Genomic DNA, 18,952 nt, shown 5'->3' with positions numbered 1-18,952 from the left:
TAGCGTTATCCGTGCTCTTAGCTATGTATATAAAAAAATTCAAGAAGATTGGTTGGTTAGAACCACTGAAAAATTGGTTTTAGAATGTCTCTTTTGCAATTCATCATTCTCAGGTTTTCTACCACATTTACTAAGATATTTAATTAGAAACGCACAGAAACATCGATAAGAAAGAGTCGGAAAGACCAAAGGATAGATCACAGCAAATTCAGCCATCTCTCTAGAATAAAAAGGCACACACAATAAAGCCTCTTCTTCGGCCCCATGATTGCCTAAATGGCTGAAAATGCGTACAAACATAATAATAAAAAAACAACGTGAGTTTGTTTGCACCATTATTTATCGTGAAGCACCATTTGCCTTAACAATAAAAGGGTCATTGCAATTGAGATAAATGGACATCAGACGCAAGATCCTTGACAGTAAAGATTATATAACTGTTGGGTTAAGCAATGTCAGCTAGGTCGAAAGTCTTGATGGGTTTCCGGCACATTACGTGTAAATTAAAAAACTATTGGAGCTATTTTGATGAAATTTGGATAGACAACAGACAGAGACAGACTATGCCTGTAGGAGTTTATCTCTATCATCCTCGCGTGCAATTCTTTGTAATGAGAAATTAGGATACCTTGGATTACGATCTATTCATATCTTATGCCAGTATGGAATCGTATCAGTTTGACTTCAAAATGGGTAATACATCGACATATTTTCAGGTTTTTAAATGGTTTTCTACAAAGCAAATTATTTTTATAGACGGAAAATGAAAAAAAAAATTACCAAAGAAATTGTGCATTATATGAGCTTATTATGCCGCAGATAGCAGTGAAAAAGTAAAAATTGGTTTTGAACGAGACAAAAAATTACTTGCGCTACTCGCTCGTCAACTCCATTTTTTTAATTCCTCATTTTTCTTTTTTTTTTCAGGTCATTAGGGGAGTGCACATTGAGCCAGCGCATATAGTAAAAAAACGCAGCATAGACCAGCCATTAAGAATCAGCATAGTGTATGACCATTCTGTTTATAGGTATGTAAACAATTAGAATTAAAAAGTGGGTCAATATATGACAACATTTACACAGCTTGAGTGCTGTAATGTAAATGCGAAAGTAAGTTTGTTTGTTTATTGTTTTGTTTGTTACCTTCTCAGGCTTTATCTACTATTTATGTACTTAATTGGACTATGAAGAAGGACATAGATTTTTTGAGACTGTGTGTGTAATGCGACTTAGCTATTAACATCTACACTATCGATTCGCAGTGAGACGAAGCTAACCAATCACGGTGCGCCATTGTGAACCGGTACTACAACCACATCGCAATGTGATTGGTTCTCTGCGTCACACTTCGAACTGAATCGTCAGTGAGAAGTGAAACGCAAAACCGCACTTCGCCCTCTTGATTGGTAGTAAGTGAGACGCAGCGAACCAATCACATTGCAGTGTGGTTGTCGTTGCGTCACAATGACGCAATGAGATTGTATGGTGAGAAGTGACTTCGCATCGATTCGATGGTGAGAAGTGCAATTTAAACCCGCAATTCGACCTCTGAAGATAGTTTTATCGATAGTTCGACGCCATTACCAGAATTGTATAAACACTAGATTCCTTCTGCCTTTCGTGTATATTGGTATTTTTGAATGAATAACCATCGCCAGATCCAATATCTCCAGAAAATGTACAATTCAATATCGTAGTCCCAGAATACATAATGGTTGCTTGTATAGCAGCGATTCTCATATATTTTTGAACATTGAAGAAAGGGCACAGTTGGACCACAGTGTGAGAATCACTGCTTTAGAAAATGTTTTTTTTTTACGAGTAAATAATAATACTAGGATTTTGTCTTTTTAATTCAAGTTTATTTTACTTTTTTTTTATTGTTACAGGTTAGATCCGCAGAAGTTCTTCATGATAAATGTAAGTTTAATATCTACACTACACTCCTCTTCACAGTACTTATCTCTCTCTTATGTTAGCGTTTTCTCGTTATTATCCGCAGCCATGGAGCGTAGGAGCCCAGGGTCCGCATTTTCGTCTTTATCTATACTATATATATTATAATGAGGTAAGCATTTGCGAGTTTGTATATTTGAGGCGGGTAATCTCCGAAACTACTGAACCGATTTCAAAAATTATTTCACCATTAGAAAGGTACATTATCCAAGATTGCCATAGGCTATATTTTATCTCAAATTTGCGAAGTCCAAATTGATTCCAATACTGTATTTATATTTCAGAACACAATTCTGCCAGAGGCGGTCAAGTTTTGGGAGCAAGCTCTCAAAGTGAGGAAGACAGGAGGACCTATTAGGTTAAATAGGTAAGTAGACGTAAACGTTGAGGGTTGCCATATTTTTTATTATTGATTTGAGTGCTTTTGACTGCAATCTAGCTTGATGGGAAGCGAAGATGAGGCTAGGGTGTTACACGCAAACTCTTTACTATTCAATGTATGCCATCTTATAAATATTGTCATTATTTGATTGTATCTCACGCATTACATCGATTAATTTCAGCAATCGAGTGGAATATAGTTTCTTTACATATGGCTATATTTTTTATAATCTGCGGGAAGGGGGTGTTGCCCCTCCCTAAACAGAGTAGGAAAAAAAAGGATGGTTTTGATGCCTGCGAGACAACTTCCATACCGCTAGATAAAGATAAATAATCTTGTAGTGTTAACATTTATTTATTAAATATCACAATCGAGCTCTTATTTAACAACAGGAGACAGCGCCCTCAATATTTTCTTCGCTTTCTTGACGTATACTTTATATATATATATATATATTTATATTTATTTATTTATTTATTTATTTATATTATGTACCTGTTAATTTGACTTTTCTTTGAATTATAATAGAATAAATGAATGCCATACTTATGATGTCTTCAGCGAACGCATCGTATAAAGCATTACATCGCCTAATGGACCTTTTATTTAAAAAAAGGCAAATATTTTACAAAATGAAGTGTCATGTTAAAATATTGATTGATGTTTTTGTTTCAACTGGCTATTTTCTTTCTAGTAAATAAATCACGTAATCAAGAAATCTTATCAATCATATTGTCATATCATCGTGTTTTATCAAATCACGTAGCACAGATATATTTTACTATTGGCGGGAAATCTTCAACAAATTTGTATTGAAAGTGGAACAAATTCAATATAAACTCAGGCTGGAAACATGTTCGAAATTTAAATGTGACTTATGTTTTTTTGCGAACGAAATGAAACACAAAAAAATTATTATCTGTTACTAGCAGTTGCTAGATTTTAAAGAAGCTATTTGTAACTTTGATTCTTAATTATATTGTCGTATGGTACAAAATAATATGAACTAGCTATCATATTTACAATTTAAAGTGCATTTTTACATTCTTTATTCCTACAACAAAAATTCTTACAAGAACTTGAATTCTTTATTTATCTTATTATTACAAATAGGACAGTAATGGACGTCAGACTTGCATATATCGCAACAGTATATTAGTGGGACGATCGGGATCATTCTGAAATTAAAACAAAAAAAGCCGTATTTAGCCCCACACTAGCGCCACCACCTAAATGTTATCAATTTAAAGGAAACTATGGATGTAAGACTGGCACAGGACTGTAAGAACTGGCGCGAAAAAGGTAAGCTCATATAGGGGTGGGTTGATATAGGTTGAAAACGATGAATAATTATCTCGTCTTTATCCCTTGCGGGCTAGACAGAGGCAAGACAACAATATAAAGGCAAGACAAGAGGCAATATAAAGGCTTCGTATCTTTACGGCAGGCTAATTGTTTCATTTACAACAGGAATCCAGGTAGAATATACCCTGGACACATAGGTTACTTTTTCCACAGTCTCCACGGGAGATCCGGGGCGTAGCTGGTAAAAAATAACAGTATGCTTAGTGCGGGTTTGCATATCCCTTCTCACTATCGAATCGATTCGAAGTGGACGCAGCGAACCAATCATATTGCACTGTGGTTGTCGCGTTGCGTGACGACGATGCAATGTGATTAGTTCGCTGCGTCGAGATTTAAACAGTATACCCGCATTAAGCCCTAAGCTTGTAGAAGAAACTCTATGGTTTATGGTTTACTCACGCTATAGAGAAGCAGAAGAGAGCCACTAAATGGGTCTCGTAGGTGACCTGCCTGACCACCAGGCTGTTGACGGTCACCCTGCAGATATTGCACACCAACACCTTGCGGTTTGAGGTTACGCCGCCATTTTCTGAAATATATTAGAAAATAATATTGAAAACAACAAACATTTTTGACACATCTTTTGGTTGTTAGGGAAATCTTGTTTTACAACGCATTGCAAATAAGTTTCTTTTTTCTAATTATGTCATTTTTGATACAAGATTTTTATTTTCGTCGGAGAGTTGCGTTCAACGCGTGAACACAAAACGAGGCCGTAAAGTTGAGGAGTTCCCTGGTAGCAGATCATCACCTTGCTTATAATATTCATTGTAATCCGAAGTAAATATGTACAAAATTCAGCTCAATCGGTTGAAGATATCTGCTTCAAAATCGAGTTACTAGATTCCACCCCAACATACATACATTGCACTCTTGTTGTCCTCATAACACCAGGGCACTTACTTAGGTTCTGCAAAGGTACAGACAGATATAAACGGTCGCCGTCAACATAGGCTTGCCAGTAACAAGGGTCTTAGAGAAATACCCATTTGTCCATTGAAGAATGTGAAGATCGGTCACTGAAGCTTGCGCTGGCGTCTCCAACCAGAGAAATAATCCTATTTGCTTTTGCCTAGTTTGTAAGGATGTTCTGTATGTTTGTTACTCTTTCGCGCAAAACTACTGGACGGATTTTCAGCGCCTCAATTCACGCCAGGGCAGAAAACATTTTGGTGTAATTTGTTTTTTTCTTAAACATTGTAAATAAATAAATAATAAATAAATATATTGGGACAAATCACACAGATTGAGCCAGCCCCAAAGTAAGTTCGAGACTTGTGTTATGGGATACTAACTCAACGATACTATATTTTATAACAAATACATATATAGATAAACATCCAAGACCCGGGCCAATCAGAAAAAGACTATTTTCCATCATGACCCGATCGAACCCGGGATCTCTCGGTTCAGTGGCAAGAACTTTACCACTGCGCCACCGAGGTCGTCAATTCAATCTCAGTCTGAAACTTGCACAATGGTTGATTATCAACTTGTCTGTGAAATGGAGAAGGCAATGGTAAACCACTCCATTAATAGTGCCAAGAAAGTCGTTATGTGTGTTTCAGTCCATGTAATGACCACGACCCTCAGCAATGAGGAATACGACTATGAAGATGAAACGTGGAATTACTCATAGGGTATTTTTTATCCCGAAATTCCCACGGGAGCGAAGCCCCGAGGAGTATCGTACTTACGATGAACAATGACCCTGGTTCTTGAAGGATGTTCAGGTGACACACTCGCTTCGGAATTGGTAGTTTGCACTATAGGACCAACGGAAGATGGTCTATCAACTGTCCCAAAGTCGATCTCAGTGTACGCGGGAGGAGGGTCGGGGTAGTCTGTCACGGGGAGGGGGGAGAGGCGGAAGTCTTCAGGGATGCTCCTGAGCCGGTCCACGTTCTGCGGGTAGCCAGGCCTGGTGATCATTGGCGGAGAATCTGAAATTGTTAAATTAAAATATTTTTTTTTTGCATAGATTTAGAAAGAAGTAATGTTCTCCTTCTTAGCGTTTCGATGGTAAAAACTAAATTGTTGCGGCCCAGAAATTAGCCACCCTAATCGCGTTGTCGGTGGCAGCCATTAGGTCCTCTTGCGTGCATTTGTTTGGACACACAGGGCATGCAATCAAATGGGCCATTGTTTGCACACATACAGCTCAAATCTGTGCCGTCAGAGTTCCTCTATATGGACATATTTTCTTTGCTCCGACCAACCTGTGTCCGAAGTCTATTTAAGGACTTCCAAGTTGACCATTGGACTGTATGCCCCGGTGGAAGGCTCTCGACTGGTGACACAAATGGGTTAAGAAGTAATGTTAATGTACCTAGTTGCAATTGCGGACATCGACATCGAAACGGATCCTCAGACCACACGCACATAATTGTGACCAATAGAAAACTGTTCTAAGAGATGCTTGTTGTCAGACCATTACAATAAAATCTTTTAAATAATTATTTTATGCGAACTCCGCGGCATTGCTTCATCTCTTTCTAATCGCGCTTTCATTCGGGGCCGTGACGCCCCAATGCTGTTTGGGGCATTGGACAAGGTCTTGCGTAAAAAAATAACCGTTAAATTTTGAAAATCCGGCCGGGCGGCCGTCTGTCTTATCTGAGCTCAAGCTTGGGAATGATATTGTTGCCTATCAGCTAGGCTATATCCTTAATTCGCCTTGTACGACATCCACGCGAGGATATTTAGTGGTTCTATTTCAGAGCGAAACCACACGGGCTTTGCATCAGCTCCGAAAGCGAAGAGAGAGAGAGGGTGTTATAAAATTACCAACGTTACCAGGAGACCAAAGATTCAAGGTGGTTGGGCGTTCCCGAGGGCTGGCGGAGGAGCTGTAGTCACCAGACTGGGGCGACTGTTGGATGACGTCAATACGCCTGTTCTTGAACTGGTCGTAGAAGATCGTGTCCTGGAAATCATTGGAAGTTTTAGGTTTTGAGATATTTCTTGTCTGAAATGTTAAGCCATGTACTTTTAATTGTTATCTTATTTTTGAAAATTAGACTCATAAAAGCTACTTGTTAAATATGAGTGCATACGATTTTCGTCCTTATTGAGTTCACATGTTTTCATTGATATTTACTTTCTTTTAGACGAAATGGTGTTTGAGTCCAAAAATATGGGTGATTGGTCAAAAGCGCATAGCCATCAAAAAGCGATTTTACCAAATTTCAGCTCGATCAGATCGATTGTTAGTGTTACTTATGCCCAGCAGTAGACTTATTGTGGCTGATGATGTTGATAATAAAATAAAAGTTTAAAATACCTGAAGGATGTTGGTAGGTGGCCCGTCTTCTGGTCTCCTATCGCTGACACCACTTCCACTGCACTCTGGCAGGTCGATGTAGACCACTTCCTCGTCTTCCTGCTTCCTTGGCTGGGTTGTGATTGGTATTTCTTGCTCCTGTAAAAGTAACAGATGCAGTCATTCTGGGACAGAGAAACACCATTATTGTAACATCCATAAGTGTACCTAATTCTGTTGCAGTAATATTTATGTAAGGCAGACTACTCCACAGACCTGCCGCTAGGGCAATCTAGGGTCTTAAAGAAGAAAATCGGAGCGTGTGTAGACGGTCTAACACATATTTGAGGTGTTTAAACCGAGGACAATGTACCAAGGTTAAACTTTGGTAAAATTGACTTTAACTGCGCAGAAGGATGGCACTGTTTAGAATTTTCTTTCACTCCTCAGACCAAGCTAGAAGCCTGTCCGACTGACGTGGAAGCCTATGAAATTGGATGCTCAAATTAAAAATGGCCACCTGATTAAGACTGCTGTCTGCTCTGACGTATATGTCACTCTCCCCGTCACCAGGCATGTCGATGTACAGCACCGGTTCTTCATCAGAATCTGGTGACTTGGTGTCCTGGAAAACAAACTGAAACGTTTTTAATCTGGCGAATAACTACTTAAATTATTTTAACGGGACTTAGCACGAACCATAGGCACGAACTTTTTATATTATGTAACATAAACATCCAAAACTCGGACCAAGAAAAAGATCATTTTCCAACATGACCCGACCGGGGATCGAACCCGGGACCTCTCGGTTCTGAGGATTTCTTTACCTGATTATTCCGAGTTGTGTTGCCTTCTTCCTTCACCCTGACAGCTGTGCCCAACGGCCGTCTCGGCAGGTTGGCGTATCGTGACGCAGTCTGAGAGTCTATCGTTGGCACCCCGAACGCGGGGAGGTTCACGTACGGGTAACCTTGATACCGAGGGCCCTCGCTCGTAGTTGCCCGGGAACTGGAAGCCATATTTCTGGAGAAAATTATAAAAAGAACTATAAAAATCTTCCAGAGATTTTCATTTTGGCGATGATAGGTACCGCCAATTGTACAATCCTTGGGCACACATAAGTTGAACCAAAATGGCGGCCGTCAGCGCAAGTTTAATTAGAGATGAAAGTATTAGAAAGGATTTTTAGTGGTTATTATTTATTATTTATGAAAAAATAAACGAGTATTTTGAATTTCGCGGGTAACTACGAAAAATCCCATATATAACACTTTTATAGCCGACGATTGTGCTTAGGTGGGTAGTTATGTTTTCTGTTTCTGTACAATAAGTCGTTCAGCAATGCCAGTAGTTTGTAACTGTTTTTGTAATGACGTGAAAATTGTCTGTGAAGGTATTTCTTTTCACTTTGATTTGATTCTTTACTCATCTTAGGATGATTATAATAGGACATTACTAATTGACGTATAATTTTAAAATTTGCTTAAAACTAAGTCTACCGCCGATTTCCAAAGCGCTGGTGAAGAAGCGGCGCAACAAACTCCACCGCGGCCATATATATATTTTCTCCATAGACGTAAATTAATGTGGATCTTATATTCGGCCCGGCTTCGCTCGGACAAAAACATGATGAATAATACACATAAACCTTCCTCAGAAATCAAATTATCTATTAGTGGAGCCGTACAAAAATCCGTCCGAAAATAAATTTTGGTTAATTATACATATATATATATAATTATATATATTTTCCTTTCATTAGCACTTGATCACAATCATAATATGTTTCAGTATACCTTTTGACCATATACTTTATTGTGTACTTACATTGTTATATTACTGATAAAAAATTATACATACATTTATATTTAAAAAATGGTAAGCCCTTCTGGCATAATAGGGACCAACACTGTTTGAATGAGTTTCTTTCGGAATAAATGATTTGATTTTGATTCCGGTTGGACTATATCGCTTATAAAGACAGACGCGACAGAGATTCTCCCTCTTTTTATAATATGTAAGGATTAAGAATTTGAGTCTCTAGATATCTAGGGATCCACTGTCCCAATATCCATACTAATCTTATAAATGTGAAAGTATGTCTGTTCCGCTTTCACGGCTAAACCGCTAAACCAATTTTGAAGTATGCATGTAGTTAAAGACCCCCGTACAAACATAGGCTAATTTTTTTTTCAAATAGCTATCAACCCCAAATGACTATAATGGGCGGTGAAAAAAATGTCTGTTCCGCTTTCGCAGATAAATTCACGCGGGCGAAGCCGCAGGCAAGAGCTAATATATGTACTTCTACCAAAACAGTAGCTGAACAGAAGTAGAACAGCATTCAGGTCGTCTGAATAGCTAATTGTCACTAGGCTATCGACTTCATCAATCAATAAGTGCGTACATAGTATATATTATCTACAATTTCGTGACGTCATTATAATCTTTGACGTAGAATAGAAATCTTGATAAATGTTTAAGAAGAACACACGTTCCGGCCGTTTGCCAAATAGAGAAAACGTTTTTCTACCCCTAAATATTATGATCCTGATCGTAATGATATTTTTGTAATTTCTGGACAAAAAAACATTTTTATAGAAGAGACATTATTGTTTGACACAAGCTTTTATTGTTGTCATAATGTACTCAATCCGTGTCAAAAAAATACTGTCCGTGCAGGAGTTTCCTGTTTGGTTATATAAAACAAAAATCTTACCGAGCTCGTCTTTAGACGTCCAGCCTTGAAAAATCCTTATCTTCAGAAATCACAGATTCCACAAACTTGTATATATCACATTCATTCACATATTTTGTTCACTATTTTCAGCCATTTTGCCATATATATGCTAACATATATATGTTCATCGACCTCGCCTTCAATCAATAACTATAAAAAGTTATGTGGTATAATTACAACAACCCTCTATCATAAGTTGATCTCATTGATAAGGAGATTATAAGTGGATATAGCATTTAACTTTCTATCACGAAAAAAAGTAGACTTTCTTCGTCGTCGGCATCCCTAGTTGTCAGACCATTGACACGCATATTTTCCTTAACGACAACAAGCCAGTTTGGATTTTTCTCTTTTGCCAAGGCCACGCTAAAGCGATATTAATTAATATCAACATAAACATTATTCTAGCTAGAAAACCTGGCAAAAATGCCATTGAATTTTTTGCCTATTAAATTTAAAAAGATGAATGTAGTACAGACCTATACAAATAGTAACTACATATTGATCACAATATTATCTATTATTATATATTGCGTAGTTTTAATGATTTAATTATGCTTAAATCATATCATATAATCATCAGGTACAGACAGACAGCGGGTGAGCGAATTTTTTGTACTATAATGATATAGTAATACCATATGGGGCTATTTAAATTCACCTTTTAAGTTGTTGTAATTACGCACAGATTAAAATTATCCTTACGACACTTTTTTACTATTTACCGCACTAAACTTTCGCCGACACTTAAACATTGAATTTTTCTAATACTAACACTAAACAATTAAATTTCCAATTGTATTCGTTTTATTTATCATAGAAAGTAAAAAACAACGCACCTAGCCAAATGTACACTGAAAGTGAAGCTAGTAATCTTGGATAAGGACATTATCAGTACAATGATAAAAACGTGCTTCAGTATATCGATGAGATTCTTGGTATTCGTATATCTGAAACTGGTAAAGAATAATAGAAGTTGGATAATACCGCACTCGAAATGTATAGGGATTAGGGAATGGATATTATTTTTATGAATTGCTCGTTGTTGTCTCGATTTGGGAAAGAAATTTTTAGAGTATATAATACCGCTTTCAAGAAGTAGAAAGAGAATAATAGGTATTTATTTACGACTAGGTGTTCGCCGCGAACGTACACTCGCGAACACAATTTTTTTTTTTTCAAAATTGTGAATATATCAAAAACGACTTAAACGATTTTGATGCCCCACGAACTTAAAAATTATATTGGCATATCCTACATACCTGTTAAATTTCATCAAAATCGGACCAACGAAAGTTATCGCGTTACAAACAAATATACAAAAAATGTATTTTTGCCCCAAGTAGAATGTTAGAGCTCGCTCGCTTCGCTCGCTCGGTCAAATATGGGTGCAGATATAGGTGATATACATGTTTGCGATAAAGTATACCTTACAATACAGTCTTTCGTAGGTAGGGTTATGAAATGAGAAATTTGATAGACCTGAGAAAAAGTCTTCTTCCTCTCGAAAAACTTTGATTTCTTTTTACAATTCCCTTTCAAACTCAATTTACAATTATTATTATTTTTGTAAACTATGGTGTAATACTGTAACTAGTTTTTTTAGTTGTGAATTATCAGCGAATTTAATTGTTTAATTAGTGACTAAACCATCTCTTCTTCTCAACTTCTAACTAAACATCAAGTAAAATGGGGTATTATCCGCTCTATCGATTATTATTTCTATATTTATACATTATTCCGTAAAATATAACCCTTATTCCAAAGTTCCGATAGCGATTTCGATAGTTATCAGGCGCATAGTTAACATATCTTTTACATAATGTAAGTATCTATGAATATCAAAACAGGAACCGTAATAAATATCACTTCTCCTCTCACGGGTTTACTGGAAGATGTCATTTAAAACAGAGTTGCCGCTCGATAGTCAACTATCGATTGCGTTTCGATATACTATCGATAGTTTGAAGAAAAGCAATAGTATCTATAGTTATTGATACTATTGCTTTATAGATAGCCGGGTTTGGTGTAATACTATTGATAAAGAACAATATATATGTATATATAGATAGAATATATAGTATATATTCTAGAATAATACTAGAGATGTAGTTCCATCAAAACATTCTTAGCAGTTTGGGCTTTAGTAACCTTCCAGTACAATTTCATGTTATTCAGAGTATCTATCGAACCGAATTGGCTATTTTCACAACCAGTCAAATCAGAAACTTTTTTCTAATGTAAAAAAAAAGGAGCTTGTATGACAGTGATAATAATAAAAACATAATAAATTACGTAATTAATAAAACTAATCAATTAAAGGGACATTTAATTATTGTTTGTGGTTATTTAAATACCTACATATGTATATTTATTTTCAGTTCAAATCAAAAGACATTGACATGAGTACCAGTCCTTTTTTGACAGATTTTCCCGCGCTAAATTCAACTATGGTTTGTTTCAGAAAATGTCCGACTAGGCAGGTGTTCGTGCGCAGAGGCAAATCACACTGCATCGACGAATGCAACGCTGAGACAATGTGCGGGGAGGTCAGAGTGCCGGAGGAACATTTAAACGTGAGTTATTTATATACCTCTAGCTGAGCCCTGGGGCTTCGCTCCCGTGGGAATTTCGGTATAAATAAAAAGGACCCTACGTGTTATTCCAGGTTATATTCTGCACATAGGGTACATTTTATTGCGAATTTCCCACGAAAGCGAAGCCACGGGGCGCAGCTAGTGTAATAATAATAAAGATAAAAAATACATATATAATATACCTAGATAAGATATATTACATCAGGGTGACGATATTAGAAAACGAAGCAACTGCTTTGAACTTCCAAGAATTTCGTGTAATCAGACGATTGGTTCCATAATGTGCAATGATCAAATGTGTTCCAAATGCCCAAAATTGAAAATTTCTGTATTGACTTTGTAAAAAGTTACATACTTACAATAAACCTCGACCACTACAGAAGTCACTTTTATAATCCGGCGACGTTTAGGTTCGTAATGTCCAATTGTAAAAAAATTACGGGTACAAAATGTCAGACTGCTCGATCATCAAATTTCAGTTCATTTTTAAGCTAACAGTTACAATATTAACGTGTTGTTGATGAAATTGAAAAAAATGGCATTTTCCGAGAAAATTTAAATAAATTATTGGAACGGCATCGACCTGATACGTCAAGAAGTCTAAATTATTATTGAATTACAGCCTAAAAAGCTTATCTTATTATTCGGAAATTATCATACATTATGTTAGTTCTGAGATCTTTTTCTTAAGTTTGCAAAAGATCATATCATTTGGGCATTTTGGAACCGTTAGACATTTTGACCCTGTTCATTATGAACTGTATATAATTACTTTATCAATTTCAAAATTTATCGCGTTGAATATGTCAATGTTGTTGATTGCAAATTATTGTAAAAAGCACTGTGACGCCACGAATTTGTGGAAAAGATACTTTTTTTAATTTATTTAATAAATTGCTTAAAAATCATCTTTAGGGGGCTCATAATTTTAGCCCATAGACCAAACGAAACAAAACATTTACCATTTTCCGCCCACTGTTGAGCATAGACTCTCGCTCTCTCTCTCTTTCGCATACGCCACCCTCCTCTGTCCTGTGCGTCTCTCAGCCTATTAATAAAAATCCTCTTCATAATGACAAGTACGCAAAAAACTCAATTAAGCAACTCATTAAAATTCTATGCTTTTTAATACAAGTAGATTTTCAATCGTTGTATTGACTCGAATTTATGGAAATTTGGAAGTAATTAATGATATATTTATGGTTCTTGCTAAAATTATGACAGTTTAGAAGAAAGAAGGTTTCATTTTCTTTCCAAAAACTAACGACAAATACAAGGGATAAAATGTATCAAATGTTTTCGTTTTTGGAAATTGTTACTTTTTTAAGTTGTCGCTTTCTGATATTGTCATTGTTACAAGTTCTCGTTTTCGGATATTGTCATTGTTACAAGTTCTCGTTTTCGGATATTGTCATTGTTACAAGTTCTCGTTTTCGGATATTGTCATTGTTACAAGTTGTCGTTTTCGGATATTGTCATTGTTACAAGTTGTCGTTTTCGGATATTGTCATTGTTACAAGTTGTCGTTTTCGGATATTGTCATTGTTACAAGTTGTCGTTTTCGGATATTGTCATTGTTACAAGTTGTCGTTTTCGGATATTGTCATTGTTACAAGTTGTCGTTTTCGGATATTGTCATTGTTACAAGTTGTCGTTTTCGGATATTGTCATTGTTACAAGTTGTCGTTTTCGGATATTGTCATTGTTGCAAGTTGTCGGTTGAGGATGTTGTCTTTTATTTGTTTCACCGTTTTAGGAAGATGTCATTTTTGAAAGTGGCACAGCCGTTGAGTTAACATTCTGATTATCATTATTTTTCTCTCAACATTCTATAAGGAATTCCTAAAGGAAGTTGAAAATAATGCAAGCAACAAAATGTTTTTATTAACTATCCGTTTCTGATATTTCCTCTGACGCCCTGATTCTGGGCAACATCACCTGTCCACTAGTCGCTAAAAACTCATTCTTAATATTTAAGTTCTCGTATTGGTCGAATTCCTTGGCCTGCGGCTTCTCTGTCGTTAATTTAATTTTACTATTTAAATTAGAATAATTGTTGCTCATCTGAATTAATGGTTGATTGATTGGCTTCATTCTTAATATCCTCTTCTGTTTGTAAAGATTTTGATTGTTGTTATTAAATTGAAGATTCGGTACATTGTATGGAGAATTCATTTTAAATTGATTTTCGTTTAGATATCTAACTTTTTTTAGTCTCTTTCCGAGCTGTGGTCTTCCTGGTGCGAGGTTCGCTTGGTTTTCTGCCAGTCGTGGGTTGTATGGAATAGGCTTTTGAGCATTACCGAATATTTGTTCCTGATTGCGACCTATGTTGTATTCTGTCTTCATGTATTCCTCACGGATTTGGTCCATTTCTCTAAAATAAAATAAATATATGATACTAGCAGTTGCTCGTAGCTCTGCCGGTGTCACATTTGACTCCGGGTCATTAACTATGTGTATTTTTTTCATCAAAATTTGCCTATCCATTTTATTATGCACTTTTGACAAAAAAGACAACAGACGTCATAATTGGAAAATCAACACAGAAGTTTGTACTAGCAAGCCTTTTTTATGGCGTCAAGCGTCTGTATAGTATTTTTACATTCCCCCGAACATGCGCTGTAATAACTAAAACAAAAAATATACCTAGAATTTCTATAGTCCTGTGCGTTCCTCTCATTCTCTTCAGACAGCGTGTCCCGTGTTTTAGCTTTAGACAGAAAGTCTGTAATTTGATCAGAAATGGACTCGGAGAGAAATTTTTTTGCTATTTGCTTTATGTCTTCCACGTTGGCTGTGAGTAAGACGAAACATTCAACTAGGTATCCACCAAGCAACAGGTTTATACCTGAAATGGGAAAAATACATAATCATCATTATCACTACATAGTACAAAACAAAGTAGCTGCGGCTGTCTTGTTTCTAAGCGAAAGCTTAACTGATTTGAATGCAGTTTTTAGTTATTTAGACTATCTATTCCCGAAAGTTTATACATATAATGCAATAAGTCTTTTCATTTTTGACACAAACTTTTATTGTCCTCAGAGAGATCTTATTGCATTTAACGAAAAAAACTTAAACATGACGAAACATCATGTTTGTGTCAGTACAATAAGCCGTTGAGGTGTTTCCTCTTGAGCCAATCCTGGATGCATCAACAAATCACGAATATCATAACAATAGATTTCGAAGAGATCCAGCCTTATACCCTTCGCCTTAACCCGCGTCCCCTGCCTCTTATTGAAACGAAAATAACTCACAAATATTGCAAACTGTTGCACGTATCATTTTTATACTGCACTGACTTGCACGCCCAGTTTTATAGACATTTAACAGGTTTTTTTTATTATGAAGTTATGGCGAAATATAGAATTTCAAAAGAATGGCTTCCCACCGACAAACTCGAATATAAAATGAATTCAAAATGTAATTTTAAAATCATTTTTAGATAAAACTAGTTATAAGGTCCGGGTTGTGTGTGGGAATTTCTTTTGTGTTATTTTATTCACGTACTTATTTATACATATACTATATACTAGCTTTTGCCTACAACTTCGTATGTGAGTAAAAATCCTTTCTCGTGGGAATTTCAGGCAATACCTTCTTAGTTCTCCCCTACACTGTCCTAGGAACCTACACACCAAATTTAAGCTTTCTACGCCCAGTAGTTTCGGCTGTGCGTTGTCTGTCAGTCAGTCCCTCAGTGACACAAGAGTTTTATATATATATGTAGATTAGTTCGTAAACCTAACCAATATTATAAATGCGAAAGTAGGTATGTTTGTTACCTCTTCACACGTCGTTTACGCAAACAATTTTCCTGAAATTTTGCATAAATGTAGTTAAAAGTATGGTGAAGGACACAGGCTACTATATTCATTACGTAAAGTTAACGTTCTTTACGAAGAGCGGGCGACTGAACCGTGTAGACAACTATTTGACTCTAACTCTTACATTTTATCCCTTGTATATGTCGCGTTAATTTAACACATAATCGATCGATGGAGTTCGAAACATTATGCTGCGTTCGAGCAGGACATTATGGAGGAGACAAGGCGGCTTGGCTAAGTGGAACTGGTCGGGTCACGTTTGCCGAATGCAGCCTGATAGATGGGCCCACATTCTTGCAACCTGGATTCCAATTGACGGGTACAGAAAGCGTGGTAGGCCTAGGATTACATGGGCGGATGAGATTAGGGCATTCGACAAACATTGGATGGAGAAGACCAAAGAAAGGAACACGTGGAACGAGATAGGGAAGGCTTTTGCCGAGCAGTGGGACATGTTATAGTAGCTAGTTAAAATGATGTCACGTTTGTTTTTGACAAGAAAAACTATACATGAATAACTAGTACCTATTGTTAAATATACATATATGAATTTTCAGCCGTGCCACGTTTGCAACAGCACGGGGCACAACTGCCGTGTGCTGCCGAGGTTACGACCCCGGGTAGTGGATGACGACATGACGACCGAGATCAATGGAAACGCGCTCAACGAAGGTGTCGACACCACAGGTTTTTTTTTTATACTACCTAGTAGACTGCTGACAGAAATAGAAAATAGAAAGGGAAGAATGATTGGCCATTTGATACGACACGACGCCCTATTTAAAACTATTTTTGAAGTGTGAAAGGAAGAAGAGGTCCAGGGAGACCGAGGAAGAGTTACGCGAGCAACTGAAAGAGAAGGCAGGCGTCGTGTCGTATCGAGACCTTAAAAGCAAAGCCGAGGATAGAGAGGCGTGGCGTATACTCCACCGACAAGAGCATAGCTCTTAAATAATAAGAAGAAGAAGAATGGAAGTTCTCACTGCAGCCTATGGACGCTGCAACACCAGCGTTATTACTTCTTATTGAGCTAGCTCTTGTCGGTGGAGTATACGCCACGCCTCTGTATCCTCGGCTTTGCTTTTGTTGTACCCAGAATCCTTCCAGGCTCTAGATGAGAGAGTTCTTCAACGACTTTCGGTGAAAGTTTTTTGTAAAAAACGATATAAAAGTGTATAATAACGTCTTGTATTCTGTGTTTATAAATTAATTAATAATTTATATTATCTATTACTTCTTTTAATTATTGTCGACCTCGGTGTCGCAGTGGTAAAGTGCTTGCCTCTGTATCGAAAGGTCCCGGGTTCGATCCCCGGACGGTTCATGATAGAAAATAATCCGGGTCTTGGATGTTTATTTATATATGTTATATATTATAAAATATACAATCGTTGAGTCAGTATCCCATAACACAAGTCTCGAACTTACTTCGGGGCTAGCTCAATCTGTGTGATTTGTCCTGATATATTTATTTATTTATTCAGCGAGTCCCGAAGAAGAAATTATAGACGAAGAGCCAAAAGGCGTAGAGGACACAGATTTCGTTCTGTACGTGAGCGCAGTGGAGACGGAGCGGTGTCGACGAGGCCTCACTGTGGCATACGCGTCACATTGCCAGCAGGAGTCTGCTTTAGACAGGTAACCGATTAATGTTTAACGAACAGTAGCCAGTAGTTTGTAGCTTGTGAGAAATAACTATAAATATAAAGATTGACGAGAAAAAGTGCCTGTGAAGGTCTAATTTCTGAATAAATGATTTGAATTTGAATTTGAATTTGAATTTGAACCCGCACACTACCTGATACAGAGCTCGTCGTGGCACCTCACTCTCATATATTTATGCCAACAAGCAGCAGTACTTGCATTGTTGTGTACAGGGTACTGTGGCACAAACTCAATCGATCAATTCATTTATTTGCATAAAATGTAGGTACAAAAGGTTTAGATCATAATAATATGTCCCTTATACATTTTAGCTCTTGCGGAGGTATGCAAAATTACATTTAATTGAATAGTGAAATTACATAGTTATTATAGAACATTATAAAAAAAAAAACAATAACATAACATAGGTACCAACCACCACATTAAAAATTCATTCAATATTATTTATGTTTAATAGATAATAATTCGGTAAGTCATAAAAAGAAAAAAAAAAGTAAAACTCCTAGGCCATAAAAAAACTAGTGCAGCAATTTAAACTTCCGTTTTTACTTTTCAGATGGAACTCTGAAAAACAATGATTTTGTTGTCTTAACTTGCACGACGTCATTAACTTTGGGCCGCTTCAATTATCAAATTTGCGTTTGCAATATATTGCAAACTAAGCTGCGCGCCGGGGCTCCGCTCCCGTGGGAATTTTGAGTTAAAAAGTACCCTGTATGGTATTCCAAAGTATCAGCTTTCTCAATACAAAATGTCATAAAAATTGGCCCAGCCGTTTGAGCGTGAAGAAGTAACAAACATACACCCAAATTTCGCCTTTATTTGTTTATGTTGTAGGCCGGTGGCCGGGCACGCTAACTTCTGTCCGGGTGAGCTGTCAACAAAAGACCGCGACTTGCCTTCCGTGCTGTCCACGGTCAAACACGAGATGCTGCACGCCCTTGGCTTCAGCGTCTCACTGTTCGCGTTTTACAGGTTAAAATCCATCATTTTGCTCGTTTTGTACCGTTGGTCATTTTGAAACACTGATCGTTTTGTACCGTTGGACGTTTTGAAACGCTGAACATTTTGTACCGTACATTTTGAAATGTTGAACATTTTGTACCGTTGGACATTTGGCACCGCTGGTCATTTACAATCGCCTAGAATTTT

At 37.0% G+C, this 18,952-nt stretch overlaps 3 protein-coding genes across 22 annotated transcripts in view; 1 reads left to right on the top strand and 2 right to left on the bottom strand.

Moving 5' to 3' along the window:
• Positions 1 to 18,952, top strand: part of Invadolysin (invadolysin) — a 64,008-nt gene that overhangs the window by 32,136 nt on the left and 12,920 nt on the right. For 11 of the 13 annotated variants that reach the window (XM_053766599.2, XM_053766598.2, XM_053766597.2 and 8 more), the window contains 7 exons: positions 928 to 1,028; positions 1,890 to 1,920; positions 2,241 to 2,323; positions 12,170 to 12,281; positions 16,693 to 16,822; positions 17,620 to 17,773; positions 18,638 to 18,775. In XM_053766599.2, coding sequence (XP_053622574.1) covers positions 928 to 1,028; positions 1,890 to 1,920; positions 2,241 to 2,323; positions 12,170 to 12,281; positions 16,693 to 16,822; positions 17,620 to 17,773; positions 18,638 to 18,775 — 749 coding nt within the window. The remainder of the gene's footprint in view (positions 1 to 927; positions 1,029 to 1,889; positions 1,921 to 2,240; positions 2,324 to 12,169; positions 12,282 to 16,692; positions 16,823 to 17,619; positions 17,774 to 18,637; positions 18,776 to 18,952) is intronic. The other 2 variants (XM_053766600.2, XM_053766608.2) reach the window with 1 other exon arrangement.
• On the bottom strand, positions 2,955 to 10,572 carry LOC128682102 (uncharacterized). 8 transcript variants are annotated; one of them, XM_053766617.2, is made up of 9 exons: positions 10,344 to 10,572; positions 9,685 to 9,855; positions 7,793 to 7,988; positions 7,486 to 7,590; positions 6,987 to 7,124; positions 6,491 to 6,629; positions 5,401 to 5,646; positions 4,103 to 4,232; positions 2,955 to 3,516 (listed from the first exon to the last, which is right to left on the bottom strand). In XM_053766617.2, the coding sequence occupies exons 3-9, from the start codon at positions 7,982 to 7,984 to the stop codon at positions 3,408 to 3,410; spliced, it is 1,059 nt and encodes a 352-aa protein (XP_053622592.1). In that variant the 5' UTR covers positions 7,985 to 7,988; positions 9,685 to 9,855; positions 10,344 to 10,572; the 3' UTR covers positions 2,955 to 3,407. The 8 variants fall into 8 exon arrangements, with proteins under 8 accessions (XP_053622592.1, XP_053622590.1, XP_053622591.1 ...); XM_053766615.2 differs by having other exon boundaries at positions 10,367 to 10,572; XM_053766616.2 differs by having other exon boundaries at positions 9,685 to 9,842; positions 10,367 to 10,572.
• LOC128682106 (uncharacterized) lies at positions 14,165 to 15,720 on the bottom strand. Its single transcript, XM_053766627.2, has 3 exons — positions 15,566 to 15,720; positions 14,952 to 15,153; positions 14,165 to 14,679 (listed from the first exon to the last, which is right to left on the bottom strand). Exons 1-3 carry the CDS (start codon positions 15,591 to 15,593, stop codon positions 14,187 to 14,189), a joined length of 723 nt encoding a protein of 240 aa, XP_053622602.1. The 5' UTR covers positions 15,594 to 15,720; the 3' UTR covers positions 14,165 to 14,186.

The sequence above is a fragment of the Plodia interpunctella genome, chromosome 29 (assembly GCF_027563975.2).
Source record: "Plodia interpunctella isolate USDA-ARS_2022_Savannah chromosome 29, ilPloInte3.2, whole genome shotgun sequence".
Taxonomy (NCBI): domain Eukaryota; kingdom Metazoa; phylum Arthropoda; class Insecta; order Lepidoptera; family Pyralidae; genus Plodia; species Plodia interpunctella.
Note: the sequence above shows the minus strand (reverse complement) of the source record. Positions and strands in the feature narration are given on the sequence as shown.

Excerpts from the sequence above, each read along its gene's own strand:
- LOC128682102 (XM_053766617.2), bottom strand. The coding sequence starts at position 7,984 with ATGGCTTCCAGTTCCCGGGCAACTACGAGCGAGGGCCCTCGGTATCAA. Across the intron at positions 7,125-7,485 it reads CAGACAGCAGTCTTAATCAG|GAGCAAGAAATACCAATCAC; the intron begins GTGGCCATTTTT and ends TTACTTTTACAG. Across the intron at positions 3,517-4,102 it reads CTCTTCTGCTTCTCTATAGC|AATGATCCCGATCGTCCCAC; the intron begins GTGAGTAAACCA and ends TTTTAATTTCAG.
- LOC128682106 (XM_053766627.2), bottom strand. The coding sequence starts at position 15,593 with ATGATACGTGCAACAGTTTGCAATATTT. Across the intron at positions 15,154-15,565 it reads TGCAACAGTTTGCAATATTT|GTATAAACCTGTTGCTTGGT; the intron begins GTGAGTTATTTT and ends TTCCCATTTCAG. Across the intron at positions 14,680-14,951 it reads CAGGACTATAGAAATTCTAG|AGAAATGGACCAAATCCGTG; the intron begins GTATATTTTTTG and ends ATTTTATTTTAG.